This window comes from Brachionichthys hirsutus, chromosome 3 (assembly GCF_040956055.1).
Source record: "Brachionichthys hirsutus isolate HB-005 chromosome 3, CSIRO-AGI_Bhir_v1, whole genome shotgun sequence".
Classification (NCBI taxonomy): Eukaryota; Metazoa; Chordata; class Actinopteri; order Lophiiformes; family Brachionichthyidae; genus Brachionichthys; species Brachionichthys hirsutus.
The window spans coordinates 13,510,839-13,529,813 of NC_090899.1; the positions used below are offsets into that span (position 1 = coordinate 13,510,839).

Consider the following 18,975-nt stretch of genomic DNA (forward strand, 5'->3'; position numbering starts at 1 on the left):
AATGGTATTTTTTTTCAAAACGCTTAAAATAAGATTATATTGATTTATATTTGCTGTACGCCTGAAAGTATTTTTATTTCATTCATCTTTCTTTATTGAATTGTCCTACAGGGCTGTATGCAGTCAGGAACCCAGCACGCTATGAAGCACCACCAAGCTTTCCATCCAGAATCCCACTGCATCACTATCAGCTTGAGCACGTGGAAGGCCTGGTGAGAAAACTCAGAATTGCATTAAGTGCATGGAACAAAAGTCAAGAATACACATACTGCTCGTGTGTGTCAGTTTGAGATGAGTCGGGATATCAGCAATCTGGAGGCTGTGATAGAAACCTAATCCTAATCCTAACCCACAGAAACAAGTGCCGGTGTTTTAAGGGATGCACGCTGTAGGTTGTTTAAAAGTCTGCCATAATTCTTGGACAGTTTCACTTTCTAAACTTAGTATTTGTTTAACATAATATACATGTATGAATATAATTGTATCTTGAAGTGCTTTCTGGCTGCATTATGATGTTTGTGTTTCCACAGCAACTTAAAGTGTGTCTGTGTCTGTGGCTCTTTTCATTGTAACAGGTGTTTTGAATGTGATGAGGAGCTCTCCACTCACTGCAACAAGAAAGCTTTGGCCCAGACCCTAGACTTTTTACAAAAGCACTCATCGAAGGCAATATCAGGTAAGGTGTTTGGCCTCCTGGATTTCTGGCCCCCTGCTGATGCTGGGAAAAAAAGCTTTTGTTAGATAGACACATTTTCACATGTCAGCAAGACTGAAGGCAGACAAGTTAAAGATTTATACAAGCATTTAATTAGCAACCATTAAAATGTTTTTTTATTTAATTAAACTCTAAAGTGATTGACCTTGAACACGGAAGCCTTGCATTGAAAATGGGATATAAATTAAATATATTTCTAAGGAATAATCTAAACTGGTGAACCGCAAACAAAGTTTTGTTCCCTTAATTTCCTAGTATCGGCTCTGTGCCTATGTACCGGAAGCTCTGCACAATATCACCAGACTGTTACGAGTTCCTTGACTCTTGAACAAACTAGCAGTCATACAGATTAATTAATTTTCCTGCTCACATAGGCAATGGGTTGCATAACTGGAACTTAGGCGTGCATTCTTAACAAATACCAGAAATGTGTTACATCAGTGCCTTTATGTACCAAACAGCAGCTGTTGGTTAGTGTCAATACAGATTTCTTATCAGCATGCGTTACTTGTCAACACATTTGGTCATATCAAGTGGTCTGCTGTGAGAGATTTCCAATAAACAACAGATATTAATCTGTCGTTTAGGTTTTTATAAAGAAATGTCAAATCAAACCAGAGCAAAAGGAAACGCTTGTCTGAAAAGTGACTTCAGGTTGTTCCATGTCTTGAGCTTACAGTGGTGCTTTCATGACTCCATGACTGTATTGTTTACATCCATGTCTGGCAGGGAAAAAAAAGACAGGCCCTATGTCTTTGGTGGATTTTGGCTTTGTCCGAATAGTAAATACTGCAATTCAGAGTGATACTTCAACACCAGGAGGATTCCCATTTCCTGCACTGCCTGTAAAATGGGATGCACACATAGTACAATAAAGAGAAGTATTCATCTCTACGGCCACGTTAGTCTCTCAGGCCTGATAGCAGATTTACTTGTCAAAGACAAATGCACTGCTGGGGACCACAGAGAAGATTGAAAAGCTGGCTTCAGCCAGCTGTGTCCACTCGGTGGATGGCGACGGCTCTACCGTTGCACAACTGTGCACAAAGATTCCCTGCACAGTTGTGCAACGGGTTGTTGTTGCCAAAGGTGCACTTGCTTACAAGGAATTGAGTGCAGTGCACCTGCTCCCCCTGGTGGCTGTGGTAATCGGAATCCCTTCACATGACTTTATTGTTTAGGCCTAATCGGGAGCTTTTCCATGCCTTTAGGGTCATCAGCTGGGAATGCTACAGGTGCGACATTAAAGAGCAGTGTGACCATCACTGAAAACTAAAAACAACATTACGTATCTATTGCATATGACTTCTGAAATAATCACAAGAAGAATCTGAGTTGGAAGATAATTAAATTAGTGTTGCATGAAGTTTTGTGACTTGGCTCTACTTTCCGTCTTATGTTTTCACACCTCATTCAGGCCTCTTCGTCCAGTCAACCAACCACGTGCACATCCCACACCCCTCCGCCTTCTGTACGCACACAGCCATACACCTTCTGTTCGGTGCCTCTCCCACTTTGTACCAAAATGTTGGGAGGCCTCTACACGGGCTGTTGATCAGGGTGGTGGGCATCATCATTTTTGGTCTCACTGGGTGCCTTAGATTAGCCCAGTGGCCAGAGGCCAGCCGCCCATGCCTAGTCAGGCTGGTCCACCATCAGTCCCTCAGCTTCAGAGTTGAGGGACTGATGCTGCAACAATCCCCCCCCCCCCCACTCTCACCCCCACCTTGCGCATTGCATGACTGCGCACATTAGAGGAATTAGGCGCTTGAGCAGTGCTTCCTGGCTTGGTTCCCTGAAGAACGAGAGCAGCTGCGTAGGGTTCAGTCTCTGCTCTGTCGTTCTTTGTCTTTCCATTGCTATCTGTTTCTGTCCCTTGCTTCCTCTGTCGAGGCGCTTGCATGTTTCTCCACCTCTGGGCCTGTGAGCTGCACTAGTGGGAGCCAGGGTCCTCAACAAGTTAGAGCGACTGGGTCTCATCAGCTGGCGTGCACGGACTCTCAGAGGGCACGCACAGATAGACATACACAAAAGAAAATAATGATCAAGTTCATATACTTGAATTCTTGACATTAATATAAGAACAACAGAAATCAGAGTACAGACCGGAAGACTCTTCAGATTATTTGCTTATTTTGGAGGCATTCATAGATTTTGTTGATGAGCTGCATGCAGGCACAAAAGGGTGTTTGTGAGAACCTCATGCAACAAAACATGCTTTAGAAATCAAACCTACTGTACAGTTACTTGACAGAATTAGTGTCCCACTTTTTGCATTCATCGCATTACTTTTAACCTTAAAATTTCACCATTAATACCCAATATTTCTTCATCACAATATGTAATTTTCAAAGAGAAACAAACCAGTTCTTTAAACTACTTTATATATATATATATAAGACTATGCACGAGCTGTTTGTGTTTTGTATGTACCGGTATCTACTATATTTATGGGGCTACCCTGTAGTGGACGTATTTCCCGATTAGTGAAAAGGGATCGGCTCAGGTGGACAAAGTCCATGCCTACAGTTTTCCCCTTTGCCTCTTTAAATTACCTGTCACCTTTCCTGCCACCCAATTGTTCCACACCGGTCGGCCCAGTGGGTATAGAGGCAGGCAGCCATTGTTGCAGCAAAATAGGGGGTTGTTGTCTGTTGAGGAGCTTGTGAAATTGCATTTCAGCATGAAGGACATGTTTTCAGAAGTAGCTGCTGTTGTTCTGTTTTCCCCCACCACAAAAGACCTCTAGCAAGGATTCTTATTTTTTTTTTTTGTATATATAATCATTTTGTACAGCAACAGCTCAGGATAGCGAGGAAGTCTATTAACCGTGCTCTCTCACCACCAAGGCCTTCAGCTCAAGTACCAGAGTCCCAGTAAAAAGCAAATTGACCTCAGGGAACTAGACTCCAGCTTGTATCCCAGCTGGGAAGTCTTTGTCGGGCAAATTAAATGTTCTAAGGGTTAGGGTTAAGAGGGTTAAAATGTTGCTTCTGAATAGGCATCAGAGGTTGTTGTTTCTCATTGGAATTTGTCAAATATGTCTGATTTGGGGTGATGAATATTATATATAGCTATATTTTACTATTCTATTGCCATGAAGTTGAATTAAAATTTTCACCTGAATAAATCTGTTGACATTTGTTTTCTAGATATAAAAGGTTTCTTTATATTTGATTATTTGTCTCCAGGACCTTCCGATATATAATCATTATTGTAATTAGAGGTCAGCCAATAATGACTAATAATGATAATTTGTGGCAGCAAAAAATATGTGACTTAATCAATAACTGGATAATAATTGAACTAAACAGCTAAGTCAAAACAAAAATAATTAATTTGCATGCGATATTAACTATAATTCATTCTGGGTGAGAAGCTAGAGGAAGCCATCAGCAACTGTTGGAGTTATGGAATTTGACACAGTCATGTAGGGGGGGGGGGGGGTCGCTATCTCACCACCAAATTTCATCCGGATTGGAGCCAGAATTAAATCAGGAAAAAATCAATTTTAATATTGAAAACCCCATTTATGGATTCAAAAATCAGTTAAAAATGCACATCAGCTCCGATTCGCTTTTACTTTTCATGGTTGGTGTATAAAGATACCAAGAACAATTTAAGACCTTTTGATGATGATCCAGATCACAGATTATTTGGATTAATAATCAATTAACTGACTGGTGTAAATAGTATCTAGTATCTTTTTAGCCGGGGAGATGCTGAACCCATTTTTAAGAAAAGCCCATCCGTTATCAGAATGCTAATTTTTATGACCCGCCTGAATGTAGACTTCCTCGTATACTTTGTGTGAATGAACACAGCAGAATTGTGCAGAGGTGCTTCAAAGTCGGATGTCGCTTGTACAGTAGTGTCAGATATGCAAATCTGTGATGGGTTTTGTTTCTGCCAGTGGTCACATGAATGTGTACACATGAATGCATACCTGCAAGCCCACCTTCACACCTGTTGCACCTGTCAGAGTCAGAACAGCACATGAACTATGATTTATATTACCAGGCTAATGGTATTAGAAAACTTGAGTAACAGTTTTATTTTATTGCAGTGCCAGTGTGAGCATATTTACATAAAATGTATTGAACGCAGAACATCTGATCAAAGTAAATAAACAGTGCAGTGAGTTTTCTTCATGAAGCAAACATTGACATTTCGGGAATCTGCAGCATTGAATGCCGTCTACAGATTTCCACATGTAGCGTATTTTTCCATATTTTCCATTCATTTGGACAGGGTAGTTCTAAGTTTACTGTCATTTCAGCTCAGCCGATTCAGTACCCAGTAAGATGCTTGTCCCCTGGTGGTGCTTTCATGGAGGTAATCAAGGGTGATGCTGTCTTTATTCCCACCACCGCACATGAAAGTAGGCCAGATAGCAATAGGTGTGTCTGTGTGTGTGTAAGTAATATGGCCTGGGTTCTCTTGGCCTCAGATGGCAAAGAAACAGGATTTTCATGCCCTGCAGTCACAACAAATTAGCAAATTAATAAGACATTTGGTGTTGCCTGGCCTTCCTCTTGACTGCCTGCTCTGCATGAAGGGAGCTGGCCTTGGCCCTCCACATTGCTGCACTGTAAGTGAACGTGGAGGCATAAAGCCCACGGCCATCCGATTTGAGGATCTCTCTGTGATCCAGATTGGGAATGCTATGAGAACCCGTTTAAAAAGTGTTTTAATGAGTTGTTCTTTAAAAAAGTATTCCTTTAGATTTTGAATTGAATATGTTTTTAGCACGTGGATGTGGGAGTAAAATTCTGTGTGAGATCAAGTGAGCAACAGGTATAATAATAATTTCCTGATGTTACTTGTGGTTTGCTACTGACTTTTTTTTACATTTTACTTAAGAAGTATTGTTCTCAGTAAAGGTTCCGTGCTTCTTTTTGTTCATCTTGTGTGAAACAGAGTGAGGTGTTGGTGTACATGCGCGCATGCGAACGATGCTCAGAGCGATGCCTTCCTCTACCCTGGGGAGGCTCCACCGTTCCACTGCAGCCCATACTCGGTGGCTGAGCAAGGAGGGCCAGGTGGTGGTGCCGAGTGCAGCACAGTCAAGCGTGGACACAGCGCATGCTGGCATTTGCCTTCACTGACTGCTGCAGGGAGAGGAAAAATCTGCTTTTCCATATGCTTGTGCTCGTTGCAACCCTTCCCTCCACCCAGTGCCCTCTTCTGCTCCCCTAGTCCCAGCCAGATGGCTCCCTCAACATTGTTTACCTTGGGTGGCGGTCCCAGATGCAGAGTGTGCCCATCGACATCCCCATTCCACCCAGTTAGCTTCTTCATTCCTCTGTTCTCACTTAGCTAAAGTGCAAGTCACAGCATTTACAGTCAAATGGCATTAGATCTGTTGATTTTGTATCACTGTTCAGAAACATCACAACAGCCACGCATGTACTCTCTCTCTCTCTCTGTTACTTCCTCATTTGCTCACACTCTCATAAACTCCACTCTTCACAGCTTCTCATCCTCACTACAAACCCAAAAGATACACCGTTTGTTTTTCTGATCCGGGTTGCGCTTTCTCCCCCCTTGTTTTCTTTGCGCTGTGTGTTAACATATGGGAGCTCCCTCATGGCTACATATTGAAGATGGAACTAGACCTCCAGATGTTGCATGCACAGAGGGCCAGATGCATTAACACCACTGGGTGGAGCCTCACAAAAACATGCTGTCCCGACAAGCTGAACCTCACCCATCCTTCTCCCAACAATACTTCCTGTTAGTGTTTTTGTTTACCCAACCAGAAAGGGCATATAGAGATACTGGGAATAGTCCATCTGCACCGCCTCACAAGCCACTGGAATTCAGGAAATTTTAAATGCTTGCTCTTTAATTTGATTATTTTCACACTCTTTGGGATGGATATTTTCAATTTGCTCACATTCAGAATGAAGCATGCAATCGACTAGAAGGCTGATTTGCTGTGGCGACTCTTGATGGGACAAGCCGGAAGAGGAAGAAGATGGTCTGCTCATATCAGCACCCCTTGTGTTTATTTTTAGTAGGGACATTTGTGTCTTTGACCCCAAGGTGTTCAGGTTATAAGCAATGTAAATTTAAATCTGCACTTTTAGTGCAACCTGCAAAAACGTTAGTAAGCAAACCTGGAAGAGGCCTGTCATTTTTCTGTAATTACATTTTATCCGCAATCCAGTTTAGCTGGATTCCTTTGGGTGCAAGTTTATGTGTTAAATGCAAATTGATAAGCGAGCATGGCCTGGCTGCTCGGCCCTGAGGAGGATATAAACTGACTGGCCGGCACTGGTCTTGCTCCATATGTAGGTTGAATAGCCTTTTCAATACGTGCCTTGTTTATGGAATAGGAATTCTATATGTGCTAAGGCAAGGTCATTTTCTGTACAGAGGAAAATGGTGAGAGTAAAGTTGTAGGTTGTTGTGATGATTCCAAAGGTTTCGGAATCAATTGCGTTTCCTTTCATTGTATATAAGGAGGTTCAAACCTTGCTCCTGGGCTGCTTTCTTCACTGGCTTATGTGGGTAAAGTGCCCATTGACCAAACTCCTTTTGTGTATGCCAACATTAAATGTTTGTCTCCAGGCTTTAGGCCTCAAGGCACCCTCATAAAGTCCTGCAGTGGTTTGTCTTGTAATCATCCATCCATCCATTCTCTTGTAGATGAGACAGTCGTCTCAGACAGTCGACAGTCTTCTAATCTACAGTCAGTTTTCCCCTTTTCGGGGTCACAGGCGTTGCTGGAGCCTATCACAGCTTGCTTTGTATGAGGCAGGTAACATCTCGGGTACGTCACCGGTGCATCGCGGGGCCACACAAGGACAGACAACCACTCACGCGCTGTGGACAATTTGGACCAATCAATTGACCTAAAGTATGTGTTTTTGGAGAAACTCCTGAAAACTCTGAAAACCCCTGAGAAACCCTAAGAAGAGACACCATTCAGTGTCTTTTCTTTGGCTGCTGAATCGCTGCTGAGATCTAATGTACCTGTCTCTAATCATCGTGACACTGAGATAATCATTTATCTGAACGTGATAAATTGCACACAAGGGCCCTTGATCATCTTCAACTACAATCTCTCCCCTTTTGCCAAATAAATAGCTAGTAGTTTGTGTCAATAATATTTACTGGTATTGAATTATCTTGATCTTGGCTTTGTTACCAGCTGCTGGCACAGCATCACACACGTCTCACACAGCTCAGCTACGTTGCCTTCCCCAGCGTCTGTGTGTCAGTGTTAGATTCTGTCTGTGTGTGTCTGAGGTATTGTTTAAGGTTAGTTTCATTGGTGAGTAACAGCTGGCTCTGAAGAGTAATCTCTCCAGTCCCGGCCTCCGCCCCTCCATCACTATCCAGTGGAAACATCTACAGCTGTCATCTGCCTTCCCGAATGACCCAGCTTGCCTCCCAGCTGCCGTCAGAGCACCCGGCTCCCGGCTCCAGTCTTTCGTCAAGTCTGAGCCCAATTTCTTTCCTACTTTATGTTGCAATCTCAATTTAATGGTGGCTGAAATGTTCCAGCTACAAGCCTTCCACCCTGAATCACAGCCGTGTTTTTCTTGGCTGCCAAACTTGGATGCCAAGCATAAACTATTGCTGAGAGCCAAATCAGGCTTAAGGTGCAAAATATTTTCCCCAAAGATTTTCCTTTAGTTTCCCTCATTTCTGTGCTTGTGCTTCATTTGTAGAATATAGCAGATTTTCTTTATCTGTGTTCTAGGAGCATCACCCAAAATCATCAGGCTGCAAGAAGAACCATCAGATTATACTGATCACCCCAAAGGCAAGAGCCCAGCTGTCAACAGCACGTTGGTCCCTGTCAAAGGCATAAATAACCTCGGTAACACCTGCTTCTTCAACGCTGTCATGCAGGTTGGTTTAATTACGTGGTTCAAACCTAAATGTGTGTACCTGAGTCTCCTGTACTGTTAAGTTGAAAGTGGAAAACATTTGCCAAACTAATGTTAAGCATACCTTATGAGAAAGGTAAAGTAATAGTTTAATCAGAATAAATAATTGACTGTTTATCGTTAATGGGATTAAAGTTGGAAGTTTCCGGGACACATTAAACTATTTTTAATTAATTTATGCGTTTCATTGCCTGTAATCACTGTTTATGCAAGCATGTGCTTTAGAAAGTGTTGAATATTTCTCCGTGCTTGTGAGTGACTGTTTCACACCTAAATCTGGCCATAGAATACAAAACACAATACAGCCTAAAATTATGATTCATGATATTGTGTTAGGAGTAATTCTAAGAAAGCTCTCTTTTCTGCCCAGTCCCAAAATATTTATGATAAAATTATGTTTTATTGATTATTATGATTCTTGAGTATGTCCACATTATTATCTCCGCCAAGGAGGTTATGTTTTTGAAGATGAAATTTTCAGGAAATGTTGGGAATTTTACCAGTAACAAATGATTACATTTTGGTGATTCAGAAGAGAGCGTGGATTCTGGAACACTTTGAAACTTTCGGTAACATTGCAGTCAACGGAGCTTTAAAATATCTCGGTTGATTATTCATGTAAGGTGGGGTGGGGTGGGGGGCTCTATTTCACCACTGAATTTCATCTGGATCGGGCCTGGATTATGGATATTATCGAGATTCTTCGAAAAATGGGGGCACGCTTACGTTTCGGCCTACTGTGCATTGTAGGGGCGGCTCGGTGGCGCAGTGGTAAGCACTGTTGCCTCACAGCGAGATGGTCGCAGGTTTGTCTCCGACTTGTGGCCGTTCTGTGAGGAGTTTGCATGTTCTCCCCGTGTCTGCGTGGGTTCTCTCCGGGTTCTCCGGCTTCCTCCCACCACCAAAGACATGCAGCCTAGGAGGATTGGTTACGCTAAATTGCCTGTAGGTGTGAGTGTGTGTGTGGCTGATTGTCCATCTCTGTGTTATCCGGCGATGGACTGGCGGCTTGTCCAGGGTGTCCCCCGCCTCTCGCCCATTGACTGCTGGGATTGGCTCCAGCTTGGCCCGCGACCCGATTACGGATTAAGCGGTTAGAAAATGAAATGATAACAATTTCTAACAACCGTTGTCTAGTAGCTGACTCGATTCCACATCGGAGCAGGTCAACGGATTTGTTACCTCCACCAAGGAGGTTGTGTGTTTGACGGTGTTGATTTGTCTGTTTGTTAGCAGGATTACAGAAAAACTGCTGGATGGATCTTCATGAAAGAAACATTCTGAAAATGGGTCTTGGTCTAACTTAGATCCCATTAAATTATGAGAGCGATCCGGATACCTGTCTCCGTACAAAATCTTGTAAAATATGCATTCAATTCACTCACCAAACATCACAGTCATAAAGGGGTCCGATATGAACTATCATGCAAAATGTCTTCTGGATCTGACCCAGAATGAGGTCAGGAAAAAATATTACCTTTAAACATTGAAAACCCATTTACGAATTCAAAAATCAGATAAAAATACACATCAACTCTGATTCACTTTTATTTTTCATGGTTGGTGTATAAAGATGCCAAAAACGAATTTAGAACCTTTTGGTGATGATCCAGATCACCATGTGGACGGTGTAAATCCAATTAGGAGGGGAATGAGCTGCTTGGTGGAGGTTTGCGCTCTCCGGGTGCTTGTACAGTTTGAAAATTGATTTCTCTCTACAGATGTTTACAGATCAATGGGACACGTTCTGTTTACATTACAATATGAAGATGTATTCACAGTGTAAACACTTCTCAGGTGCTGTTTGTTTGTGGTCATTCCTATCAGATTATAATCCAACAGTGACCGAGTGTGAACAGGCTGAGCCTAGAGGTCATTTTTTAAATGCAGTAAATGCACTGCTGGCTCGGACTCGCTCACCCGCCCACACACAGTTGGTGCGGAGCGTATTGACCATCCAACACAACGACAGAGCCTCCCCGGCCTTTCTGTGGTTGAGTCATGGTGACTGCAAACTGACATGCCGCCTCAACAATGACGGTGTTTTTCTCCATTTTATTAATCACCCTCAGGGCCTTCCTCGTTGATTGAAATTTGAGTGAGCGCGCTTTGCATGCTTTTTCCTCCCTCTCCCTGTCTGTTTGTATTGTCTCCTTGAAAATTGCTATATTTCTGGTGAAAGCAAGTAATTGTCAGAGGACGAGCTGTGTCTGTGTTCTTTGTGTGCTTTCCATAGCAACTGTTTTCATTGCCAGGATGTGACAAACAAATATCTCAAGAAAGGGAAGGAAAAGATGTGCCGCTAACATGAAGGGACAATGGCTGCTTCAGGCTGTCCGCACTAAGTATCTTCTCCACATTTCCAGCTCGCATATCATAGAATAGATTGAATGGAAATGTCCCACGAGTTCCTTTAATTCTGCTAAAGTGGATATACATTTCACAAAGGTGTTTAAATTGGTGCCATTGCATTTCCACATGCTATGCCTGAACATGGTTTCTTATGTTTGTCTTCTCATTCTCGTTTTTGTGAATGGTCTTCATCTGCTTAACAGCTGTTGATCTGATGTAATACTTGAGCAGTTCCTTAACTCAATGTCATTTAATACACGGATGGACCAAAGGTGTGTTGTAATTGTGTTCTCCCCACAGAACCTGTCTCAGACACATATGCTCATTGACCTCATCCAGGAAGTGAAGGAGAAAGGGTACAAACTGAAGATCTGCCCCCCTGTTGAGACCAACCTGGTATAGTTTGCTGGACATTACACTTCTGCACAATAAACAGTAGATTTAACCAATCAATACGGTATACTTTACTTTTGAAACGATCATGATGTATGTGCCCGTCCGACTGTTCACCATTTTATTTTTCACGATAATTAGATCACTGAGAGTTGACTCAGAAAATAAACAATGTAATGATTTATTTGGCTGATTATAAATTGTGCTTACGTATATAAAACTAGTTTTTTGGGATTTTGTCAGCTTTTGGTAAGTAAATCAATCTAAATATAAATTGTCAATCCCTCAAAACCTCTGAGAACTGGAGGGTCAAATATAGACTTTGAAAGTTTTTTGAAAATAAACAACAGATAAGGTTGTGTGGATTCTCATATTTTGCACAAGCCCAGAAAATGTTGTCCTTCAGATATTTTTACTTAATTCTTGTAAATAGACTGGACTCCACTATTGCATGTGTGTTTCTGGAGTTGCTGAATTGTTTCAGACACAGTCTGATTGTCACACGCATGGGTGACTTAAGTTAAACAATGCAGGTCATGGCAAACCAGTGAGAAAGCAACCTTTATGTCAACCATGACCCAAGCCCACAAAATGTACATTTAAGAATTCCAACTCTTATGACATTAATGAAACCTGATCCATATTTCAAATGATTTATTTTTTGATCCTCAATATGAGAGATGTGGGTCTGGAAAGTCCTTGACTAGCCATTGAATTTGATGTTTTAAAAAGTGTACTAACTCTTTATTATATAGTCATTTAAGCATCCAAAGTTACAGCTCAATGCTATTTTCATTGTAAATGTATAATTTACAAGTAAAAACTCTACTTATTTTTGTGTCTCTGCTCATATTCCAGAATCCATTAACGATAACACTGCCCAGCCCGGAGCCCCTGACGGCAGCCATGTTTCTCTTCCTCCAGAGTATGAAAGAACCGGGGAAAGGCCCACTCAGTCCCAAGATCCTGTTCAACCAGCTCTGCCAAAAGTAAAACTATATTCCTTCATTGCATGAAATCACCCTACATGGATACACTTGCTTCAAAATGTTTATACACAGATATTAAACTCAGGAATAGAGAAGCATTGTAGTTTAAAGGGCGGAAGCCACAGCTTTCACCTGCTTTTATTCCCTCACTGCTGTTGTGACCATTTTAACCTGTCAGACCCAGGTAGCACCTGGTCCAAGCTGAATGCCCCCAAAGCACTGTACCCTATTAAATGCGTAGCAACAGCTAGCTATTATTTTCTCTGCTGAGCCACCGGTGTCATATGTGATCCAGAAGAGGGTCTGACAAACAACCAACATTTGTGAGTATTTGGTCGACTGGGTTCTTGTCTGAGCATGGTGCACTGCTGGTTGGGTCCACGATGTGAGAGGGAGTGTCTGGTGACCATGGTGTTTGACATTGGATGACTGGGTTTGTCTCTGGTGCGGCTTTGACAGTTATTCTGGTACCTTGCTTTCATCAGGAAGGCCTGTGTGTCTGTGTGTGTGTGTGTGTCGGTGTGTGTATGTGTGTGTGTGTGTGTCGGTGTGTGTATGTGTGCTACCATTTCACCTGGTACCACCTCAGCCTTCAACACAAATGCAGGCAATTGTGCATCCAGCAGCACATATCTTTGTGAATTCATATGTGTCTAATTTTAGGGCTTATCTATTCCACTGACATGCAATTCAATAGACAGCAATGAACTCTAGCCTCAGCACCCATTACACACCACAAACAAACATCTATATAGTAAATGTAAACATAAATAAGAAGAAAGAACCACTTGGATTGTTTCCAATGGTGCAAAAAAAGGGGTTGAAAATATTTTCAAAAAGAGTTTTCAAGACAAAATTTGCCGTTCGTAAAAAATTCATTGTAAAATACCCGTAATCAATTTCAATAATCCTGATGAAAAAAAATATGGTGGAAAGCAGCAAGTCAACGTTCTCCACTTCACCCTGTCCTTTGCATCGTCCAGCCGCTCTCATGTCCTCCCTCACTACGTCCATGTCTCTTCTCCTGGGTCGACCTCTAGCCCTGTTCCCTGGCAGTTCCATCCTCAGCATACTTCTACCGATATAGTCCCTGTCTCTCCTCTGGACATGTCCAAACCATCAAAGTCTGTCCTCTCTGACCTTGTCTCCAAACCGTCTAACCTTCACTGTCCCTCTTATTGTCTCATTTCTAATCCTGTCCAACCTGGTCACTCCCAAGGAGAACCTCAGCATCTTCATCTCCTCCACCTCTAGCTCCGCCTCCTGTCTTTTCCTCAGAGACACTGTCTCTAAGCCGTCCATCATGGCTGTCCTCACCACTGTCTTGTAGACCTTTCCTTTCATCCTCGCCGACTCTCTCCTATCACAGAGCACACCTGATACTTTCCTCCCCCCGTTCCAGCCTGCCTGCACACGATTCTCCACTTCCTTTCCACATTCTCTCCATCACTCTGCTCTGTTGACCCGAGGTACTTGAAGTCCTCGACCTTCTCTACATCTAGTCCTTGTAACTTCACTGTCCCCCCCTGGGACCTTCTCAGTTACACACATGTACTCTGTTTTACTGCTGCTCACCTTCATTCCTCTCTTTTCTAGAGCAGAACTCCACTTCTCTAAATTCTCCTCTACCTACTCCCTGCAGATCACAATGTCATCTGCAAACATCATATTCCAAGGAACTTCCTGTCTCACCTCATCCGTCACTCCTACTGCACACTTCGCTGCTGTCATACAACTGTCATACATGCCCTGAACTACTCTGACGTACTTCTCTTTGCAATATGACACTGTAATCCTGCTTGTTTAAACAAGTATGAGGACAGTTTAATTTACCAAATAATGGCCATCCTGATTTAAGGGGTATTTCCAACGCTAATATTCAAATCACTGCTTTGACCTGTTGTAAGGCCTTAAATTAAAAGCACACAATTGTAGAATATGTTTAACCAGTCTGAGCTCTCATGTTTCTCCACAGCAGCTTACCTGCAATCATTCGGTGAGGTCTGAAGCTTTTAGCTGAAAGAACCCGGTCGAGAACTGCTGTTTACCGGGACATTTTTCTTCCATTAATAACCTTTATGAGGGCTACACACTGAAGCTAGCCTCTTGTCCTGTGACACCGTTAGTGCTGTCACTCAGAGTGGTTTGGGTCAGCCCTTGGTTTGTGGGGATTGAGGGTGCTGGAGCCTACTGAACCCAGATATGTGTTTCCACGCATACATGCATGCATTTGACTTCAACCAGCTGAGCAGCTGAGGGATTGACTCTTCCTCCTGCTGCTGCCAGCAGGACTGGTCTGATCTGAGCTAGAGCTACTGCCAAGCTCTGTAGGATGGATGGTCAGCACCACACTATCTGGTGCCAGAGAGGGTCCCAGCTTGTACATAAAGGCACCCATCTGCACCTGCTTTTTCAAGAACTGATTTGGGTCTTATTCTACTTCCATGTGCTGTAAACAGATTTCCACTTATCTTTCAGATATTTTTCATGGGCTTTTTTGAGACACCTACAGCCATGCAAACAGCAGAAAGCAACAATGGATTACATTACAAGTGCGCACAAACACCCTTCCACACTAACATTGATAGTGTGCAACACAACGACACAGGGCTGGCATACAGGTCTGCTCAGGAGGAAGACTTTTTTCAGCTTCAAGTTTATTTATTTAAACAAAATAATAAAGTCAAATGAAACTCAGTCCTGGATTCAGCTCTGAATCTTCAGACCTGAAAATGATGTTGATGCTGACGTTGTGTCGAAAATAGAAAAACTTCTATTTGTGCAATTGAACTATAGCTGATGTTGAATGGTGTGTTTCTTAAGAAACTATTTTTGTCCAACAGAAGACTTGTAAGCATGAAACATTTTCATAATGAGGAAATTGTTCCAAATGAACACAAATGTCCCGAAGGGAGTATTCTATCCATCCCTGAACACTGTAGAATATAGTATATAGTAAAGTAAACGTCTGTGATGTGCAGTATGATTAGATGATATGAAACGCTGTGTTGACATTTTATGACAACATAATTGTGATTAACGTGACGGAAAGCATTCTGCTGTGGTTTGCATTAAAGTTTTTAATTTAAAAAGAACAGAAAAGCTGCTTTCTTGATGACCACTGGCCGACAGTTTGATTAAAATCCACCCCAGATGAGCGGTCACATGTAAGACAAACAACCATCCATGCACACTCTCACACCTGCGGATCATTTGATGTAGCACAGAGAACCTGGAGCGAATCGAACCCAGAACCTTCTTGCTGTGAGGCAACAGTGCTACCCACTGTGCCACCGTGCCGCTCTCGCATATGTTCCTTCAACGATAAAACATAGAGCAGTTTTTCTTTTGAATGCTTATGTGTGTGTAAATGCTGGATTATAACAATGTGAACTGTGTGTGGGTGCATTTTGTTTGTTGCTCGTCCGTGTGTGTGTGTGTGTGTGTGTGTGTGCGTGTGCGTGCACGTGTGTTTGGGGGATGGTTAGTGTGGCCTTGTGTCTGGTACTAACTCATCCGGATGTTAATTGTGTTAGCACCGCAGCTGTTTGTGTGGCCAGATTGAGAGCAGTGCTACAGGGCCCTTCTGCTTCTCTCCACTGGGATGAGCTCGTCGCCCCTCTCATTCCGACTGATCCCAACCAAGCTCTTTTTGTTTTGTGTTTTTCCTCCGCTGCTCTGTCTGTCTCTTACTCTTTTTCTGTCTCACTTGTTTACTTTGCAGTTTTGCTTTATGTTTCTCCCTCTCTGCATCTCTCGAGAGATCCACAGACTAGCTGTCGACACAAGAGGTTCCTTTACAAGCTGTTCATTTTTAGGGGCTGGCAAATAAACAGCATATGTCCTCGGTACCGTCCTCAATCCTCCACCCACAGTTCCTCATGTGTCTGCATGAATAAGGCTACGGAGACGGAGCATGTCTCGGTGTAAGGGTGGCCGTGACGTTGGGCTCCTCCAGATTTACTGGTAAACCTGTGTTTCAAGCAGGTGGGATGCCGTCTCTAGCCCGACCACAGACCACCAGTAATAGACCGTGTGTGTCAGAGTGATCATTTATTTTTAGTAAATGTTGGGCTAGAACACATTGTGGTCAGATTGTGTCCACACACAGGGTAATGAACAATACTAACAATGAGCCACCCAAGTAATATCAAATCAAAGACTTGGTAGCTTTGATTAATGAGCGTTTGACTGAGGCCTTCTCAAACCAGTAATGGCCTCTTGGTGTGTGTGGCGGCTGTCAGACCAACCCGTCCGTGGGTGTGTCGCTGGCTCAGCCAACAGGTTGCCACGGCTCTGGCCTGAGCTGCCCATCTGCCCCAGCATCTGTCCTCACATCTGCCTCACATGTTCGGCCAAAGGACGGACCCAAGGAGAGCCTCCCCTCTAACCGCTCTGTTATTGATGTCCAGGAAGGATTTCCGCCAATATCGTGTTCAGACAAATGCAGATTAACTGCCGGCCGGGATTGTGAAGCTGTAGTTTGACTTGTTAACATCTGTTTGTTCCATACCATAATGTAACTAGAAAAGCACTCGGAGAGCACAAGCCTCCGCCAAGCAGCTCATTGGGTTTACACCGTCCACATGGATGATCATCAAAAGGCTCTAAATTGTTCTTGGTATCTTTATGCACCAACAGTGAAAAGTAAAAGTTAATCGGTTTTCAATGTTAAAATTGAATATTTTTTGCTCACTTTATACCGGATCTGATCCAGACGGAGGTGGTGAGATAGAGATTCCCACCCTACATGACTGTGTCAATAATCAATCGATATATTGAGGAACACATTTTGAAGCTCCATTGACTGCAATGTTGATAAAAAAATCCAAGTGATTCATAATCAAGGATCACTTCTGGATCATTGCAAAAATTTTAAACATCTGTTCCTGGAAACATTCCCAATATTTCCTGAAAATAAAATTAAGCTCCATCCATATGACTTATGTTGCTAACGGACACAGAGGTGGAGGTAATAAAGCAGCGCTTTATTCTCTAGAACAGCATAGATTATTATTATTATCACATGGCATGTTATTATTATTAATATTTTTATTATTACATGTTATTATTAATATTATATTATATTGCATATTATTATTACTATTAGATTTTTTTTTCAATGTATGACTTTCATTTCTATGAAATTGACAATTGATCCGTGTGTATTTCTCAGTCGGCCCCTTTTCCTTTACTTGCATCAGTTTTTGAATGTTCTTTATACTTTGCAGGGCTCCGCGTTTCAAGGGCTACCAACAACAAGACAGCCAGGAGCTCCTGCACTACTTAATGGACTCCATACGAGTAGAGGAAACTAAAGTGAGTTTACTCTTGTGTTTGTGACGGCTTTAAATGCTTTTTACCTCCAGAATATGTTTGCTTCTTTCACACTCAAAATGTAATATTCTGTTATGAAAGTATATTTCTAATTACCTTTTGGTTAAAGGAAAAGGGTAAAGAGTGGGTTCACTGTTTGAACATTTGTAGTGAAGTTTTAAATAAAGGTATTATATATATATATTATTATCCTAATCCAACAGTCCCGTCTCAGCAGGCCACGAGCTACAAGCTCTATAATCTTGTAGCTCGGTGAAGCTCTTATTGTCTGCCTTTAAAGTCCATCTGAGATGAGTTCACTCATTCACTGGAGTGTTTGGGTGTCTGTGTGCTCTCACTCGATTCGCTGGTCTTCGTGTTTTAACCTTATACAGAGCCCCCCCCCCCCCCCCCCCCCCCCCAGGTCTACACAGGGCAATTAGCAGACACCACGGCAGCCCTTTTCAGGCTTGAGCTGCCCCCCCACGGCCCCACCAGTGGCAATGTGAGCCAAGTTGGAGAAGTTAGCGGGTGTGTTTAGTGGTCAGCCCCCAGAACCAAGAGGAGCCGCAGGCTGGGCTCCCCTGCTCCCTCTTAAACTTGTGAACGCTCACAGTTGTGCTACTTAGGGGACTTGCAAGTGGCGCGGCCGGCGTCATTATGTGATCTTGGGAAACCCACAGCTGCTGAATGAGCTCCAGGGCCGTCCCATTGTGCTTGAGGGTCACCCATGGCTCCCTCATTGACAAGCCACATGCACGCACACCCATCAGCCTGCCTCTGAGTCCAATCAGCGAGGTAGAGGGGGGGGGGGGGGGGGCGCAGCCTCCTCTATTCATTCACTCAGAAACTAATTTATCCTGCCAAGTACGTTCAGAGTAACGGTGGCATTTTAGTCTGCGTTATTGAGTCTAACTGGTTAATATTCACATTCACTGGGAGCCAATCAATTTCTAATGATGATGGGATCCGTTCGTAAAGTTTTATTCGTATATCTTCCTCAAATGATTTTAGTTCAATAGCTTTAAACCTGCTGAGCCTGAATAAACCCATTCATTTTGAAGAAGTGTGTTTAATAAATGCTATACAAATGGTATATAGCTGCCACGCGCCTGTGTGTGTGTGTGTGTGTGTGTGTGTGTGTGTGTGTGTGCGTGCGTGTTGTGGGATTTTTCGAAGCCCTAAGTATTTGTGTTGATTGGCCATTAGTATCAGAGAGCAAAATATGCTAATTTAGCCCCAGTAAATGATCACCAATTAGCTGAGATGGTCGGTATTACTCTCTCCGGGCATGGACTCCCCTTCT

At 42.9% G+C, this 18,975-nt stretch overlaps 1 protein-coding gene across 1 annotated transcript in view; it reads left to right on the forward strand.

Moving 5' to 3' along the window:
* The window catches only part of usp45 (ubiquitin specific peptidase 45), a 28,150-nt gene that overhangs the window by 2,103 nt on the left and 7,072 nt on the right, over positions 1-18,975 (forward strand). The window contains exons 4-9 of the mRNA XM_068755986.1: positions 112-212; positions 576-676; positions 8,430-8,581; positions 11,272-11,367; positions 12,223-12,353; positions 17,585-17,672. Of these exons, the coding sequence (XP_068612087.1) occupies positions 112-212; positions 576-676; positions 8,430-8,581; positions 11,272-11,367; positions 12,223-12,353; positions 17,585-17,672 (669 nt within the window). The remainder of the gene's footprint in view (positions 1-111; positions 213-575; positions 677-8,429; positions 8,582-11,271; positions 11,368-12,222; positions 12,354-17,584; positions 17,673-18,975) is intronic.